The sequence below is a fragment of the Tupaia chinensis genome, unplaced genomic scaffold (assembly GCF_000334495.1).
Source record: "Tupaia chinensis unplaced genomic scaffold, TupChi_1.0 Scaffold000098_2, whole genome shotgun sequence".
In the NCBI taxonomy this organism is placed as follows: domain Eukaryota; kingdom Metazoa; phylum Chordata; class Mammalia; order Scandentia; family Tupaiidae; genus Tupaia; species Tupaia belangeri.
The window spans coordinates 1,554,052-1,558,487 of record NW_006159561.1 but is presented as its reverse complement, the minus strand read 5'-3'; the positions used below and the strand labels follow the sequence as shown (position 1 = coordinate 1,558,487).

The following is a 4,436-nucleotide window of genomic DNA, read 5'->3' as shown; positions in this document are numbered from 1 at the left end:
ATTCACACCCCTTCCCCTTCTCTATCCCCATAAACTGTTCAGGTGTAGGGATCAGTAATTATGCTAACAGTTGATCAAGATGATTGATTTTGCTAACAGTTGATCTGGCGGTCAGAACAAAGATTAAAAAAATTTTTTCTTGATGTGGGCCTAACTCCAAAGCCCTCAAGAAATGAAAAGAAAAATAAAAGGCTATTTCGGACTTCAATTCCTCATTTCCACTCTTGCCAGAGCAGAAGACAACTCGAGCACGTGGGTCTTCAGGATTCTCAGGCTCCCAGGTCACTCCAGCAAACAGACCGCTCGGCCTCCACTACGCAGGCGCAGAGCCTGGAGCCGCTGGGGAGGTCGGCTCGCGGTTCCCATGGAGATCAGGAGGAAGCGGTAGGAAGCTGCTCTGCGGTTGGCCGCTGAGGGATGGAGCCGCAGGGGGGGTGGAGCCTAAGGCGGAAGTGGTTTACGACCAGGAAGAGAAAGAGGCTCGGACCATGGAGCTGACGGGTTCGGGGGAGGCAGGCTACTCTCAGGGTGCGCCGGGGCGTGGAGAGCCCGGTGGCCTTCCTGGGTGAAAAGGAGAAGGGCGGGGCGGGGCGGGCGGAGGCCCCGGGCGGCGGCCGTTGGGGCGCGACGGTCTCCGCCCCGTTTGGCTGCTTTGATCTTCTCGGCTTGGCCCAGGGGGAGCTGCCCTTCTCTGCCTTCTGTTTACGGGCGGGGACCGCGAGAGGGATGGCTTCGCCGTGTAGGAATAAGATGGGTCGTGAGCAGATCGTGGGTGCATCTGTACCTGCTCCCCACTCCGGTGGAGCTTGAGGAGGACGGGAATTCGTTCGTCAACTCCACGAAAACTGCGGAGGCTCCCGGGCGGCTTAGGGTTGAAGTTGGGAGGTTGCAGAGGTTGAGGCCTGGCCTGGCCCGTGCGGGAAGGAATGACCGCCCGGAACGTGGGAGGAGGCACGTCCGCAGTGGTTGCCTTTCGGGTGACCCGCTTCCAGTCTCTCTGGTCCCTACCTCCATCTAAGCCCGGGCCTAGAGACAAAGACACTGGGTTCACATTCTCATTAGCCCCTTTTAAAATTTTTTGGAATAATTTTAGAAAAGTTGCAAAGGTAGATTCCTCCAATGTTAACTCTTAGGTCACCTTGGTACATTCATCAAAGCCAAGAAATTAACATTGGTATAATACTGTTGACTGAACTACACAGTTTTAGATTTTTACTGTTTTTTCCTCTAGTGTCCTTTCTCTGCGGAGACCAAACTAGAGTACCATATTGCGTTTAATCTTATGTTTAACCGGCGCTGAGAGGAATTGTCTTTGTCATCTTCTCCACCTTTGACATATGTTAACTTTTTTGTTTTTTAATAGCTAGAGGGCACTTGTGCTTGTCAGACATGGAGAGTGGGACATGATCACGATGCAATCCTCCATCTCTTACCTCCTTGTGGGATTTTGGGCACATGTGCACACCTTCCCCGGTGTAGCTGCTGCTAGATTCTTAACTGTGCCGTTGTCCATTTAGGATCAAGCTGGACTAACCATCATGTCACAGCCTGCCTGACATAAGTTACTTTTTCAAAGTCAAATATGTATTCAGTATTTCAGTTTAGTGACTATTGTTTGGTAGTTTTTTTGTTTGTTTTTTTATTTCTTGGGTGCTCTTGGCACTGACAACTTTGCAGTAAACCAGATAGTCTGCTGTCATATGGGAGCTAAATATAGTTCACAGAAGCTCACAGGTTGTCTTGCTATTATGTATTACAGATTTTTTTTTTAAATACAAGGATCTATCACTTAGAATAATTTTCAAGTTGTTAACATTTTTCAATGTTTCTGTCCTGATTATAAAAATTACTATAAATGTTCCAGTGTTAGTAGTATTCTTTTTTTTAAATACAAAGATCTATCACTTAGAATAATTTTCAAGTTAACATTTTTCAATGTTTCTGTCCTGATTATAAAAATTACTATAAATGTTCCAGTGTTAGTAGTATTCATTACATCATCCATTATTAAGAGCTTTTCCTCAAATTTATTACTATCTCATGAAAAATGTAGTATACCAATACAAATTAAGGAAACAGGACTAAAGACCCTACTGTAGACAGTTTTGTGTCTAATTTTTACATGCCTTGACACATAAACCCGAGAAAAAACTTAAAGCCATTCTGCATTCTTCTTTCTCAGCATGTTTTAAGAAAGTGTCAGTTGCTCAAAGACAGTAAGCAGCCTAAATATATTTTTTATTTCATTGCATTTTGTGTAGCAGTTCATGACCAAGTGGTGCCAACACGAAGTTCACCTAGAGTCATAATACATGTGGATCTGGATTGCTTTTATGCACAAGTAGAAATGATCTCAAATCCAGAGCTAAAGGACAAGCCTTTAGGTAATTCTGGACGTTGATAATATTCTTGTATGATGATAGGATTAGCTGCTCACATTTACTTTGCTCATTATATTCTGATTGATTAACCATGAAAGATTTTGGAAGCAGTTTTTTAAAAAATAGTTGTATTTGTTATAAGTAGTATTTTTAAATTTGGTATAGACCATGTGCACTCATCAGAGAGAGAGAGGGAGAGAGAGGGAAAGTGAACAAACCACCAGGTCTGGGACTCAAACCGAAGCCAGTTATGAGGGGGGGTCCAGTCCCCAACCACCAGGCCACCTGTTGGCCCCGGAAGCAGTTCTTAAGGTGCTTTAGAGACAGCTTTGCTTTGCTACCAAATGTAAATTTTATAAGCCTCACTTAATGGTGAATCAGACTAGTACAGCCAACTGAACAAATGAACAGATAGTATGAACTGTTAATTTTCTTTATTAACTTACATTCTCTAGGCAGATTTCTTTTTCTCAGTGTTTGAAATTTCTCAAGCCTCATATCAAAAACAAATTTTTACAACATTTTAGTGGAAGTTTTATCCTCCATTTATGAAATTAAAGTAGGAACCTTTCCATGTGGAATTGACTCAGATCACTGTGCTTTGCCACTGTGCAACTGCCTGCCCCCTCCCCCGCCCCCAGGAGATTCCTTAACTAAAAAGTTAAAAAATTTACCAACCTTTTTTGTATAGTTTATCGACGAATTGTATCTTTGATTATATTTTTGGGTTTAATTATATGAGAAATTTTATGTGAAAATGTTTCTTTGCCTTTTTTATAATCTTGAAATTTTAGAAATGTCTAATAAGGGAATGGACTTAACTTTTTTAAAAAAACTTACAGATATTTGCATTTTACATATTTTAAATGAACATTACTTGTGTAGTGGCCAGCAAGTAACCAGTTGTTTGGAAAAAAAAAGAAAGACAAATGATTTTAGCAATCTTAAGTCACCGGTAAGATTTACTGTGCAGTCTGTAATAATTTATCCATTTTGATAGGGAAGGAGTTTATATAGCCAACTCACTGTCCGATCTTCAGATTACTCTAAAGAATAGTTTAATACTTAGGACATTTATTGTGGAAAGGTCCCTAATAATTGTAGCTTAGCAGTTTTAACAGAATATTGCTTTTTTTTTTTTAAGTTACAAGTTACTCAGAAGATAAGTGAGTCTTTCTAGCAGCAATCAGTATTTAATTGTAATTTATTTTCATGTGGTTTAATTTTTGATAAGTTCTCCTCAGTAATTATGGTAGTATAAATAAATCTGGCTTTGTATTGTTTGAAAAAATCTTATAAGGATTTAATTAGTCTTACCACTGAAGATTCCATAGACTATGTTGTCTTATGGTAACTTCTTAAATTTCAGAACTATAATACACACAGATTGCCTTCTGTATATGAATAGTTGATCTCTATTTGAACATGCAATTTCTACTCCTATTATTCAGTGTTTTGTTACTTAAAATAATTTTTCTTTGTGTCTTAGTAGGTAAAATAACCAAAGATTACAGTGAGGGAAAGCAATATATTACTATCCAGTAATTTATAGATTCCGGAAAACTTGAGAACATGGCGTTTCTGCTTTGTAGAATTTTGATGACTGGGAGTCTTTTTTTTCTTTTCTTTCTTTCTTTTTTTTTTTTTAACATAGGGCTTTTTCTTTTCTTTACATTTGCTTCAGTGTGTGTGCACTCACTGCTCCGAGGCAGGTAGACAGAGAGAGAGAGAGGAAAGTGAGAGAGCAGCCCCCAGAGGGATGGCCACACTGTAATCCTTTCTCCATTCTCCTCTTGGGATTTTGGAAATGCACACACACATGGCTGGCATGTTTTTCAGTTCGTTGAGTTCAGGACTCAAACTGCTGTCAGCCATGTGGGATCCAGCTGCCTTAACTACCATGCTACCAGCTGGCTTGAGATAGGGCTTTTTCTTATCAAAACGGATGGTTTTACAACTTACACTGTTATAGTATGGAATTGGTAAATTAGATGTTTAAATGTTTCTTCAATTCTGCTTGATATTCTCATGAAATATTTTTATAGGGGTTCAGCA

General features: G+C 40.2%; 1 protein-coding gene across 5 annotated transcripts in view; it reads left to right on the top strand.

The window, feature by feature from the left end:
- Positions 1-437: 437 nt before the first annotated feature.
- POLI (DNA polymerase iota) overlaps positions 438-4,436 on the top strand; it is a 28,458-nt gene continuing 24,459 nt past the window's right edge. Inside the window, exons 1-3 of one of the 5 annotated variants that reach the window (XM_006143447.3) lie at positions 438-528; positions 2,265-2,384; positions 4,427-4,432. In XM_006143447.3, the coding sequence (XP_006143509.1) occupies positions 489-528; positions 2,265-2,384; positions 4,427-4,432 (166 nt within the window). In that variant the 5' untranslated portion in view covers positions 438-488. Of the gene's footprint in view, positions 566-2,261; positions 2,385-4,426; positions 4,433-4,436 lie in introns of all 5 variants that reach the window. The other 4 variants (XM_027769936.1, XM_006143446.3, XM_006143448.3 and 1 more) reach the window with 4 other exon arrangements.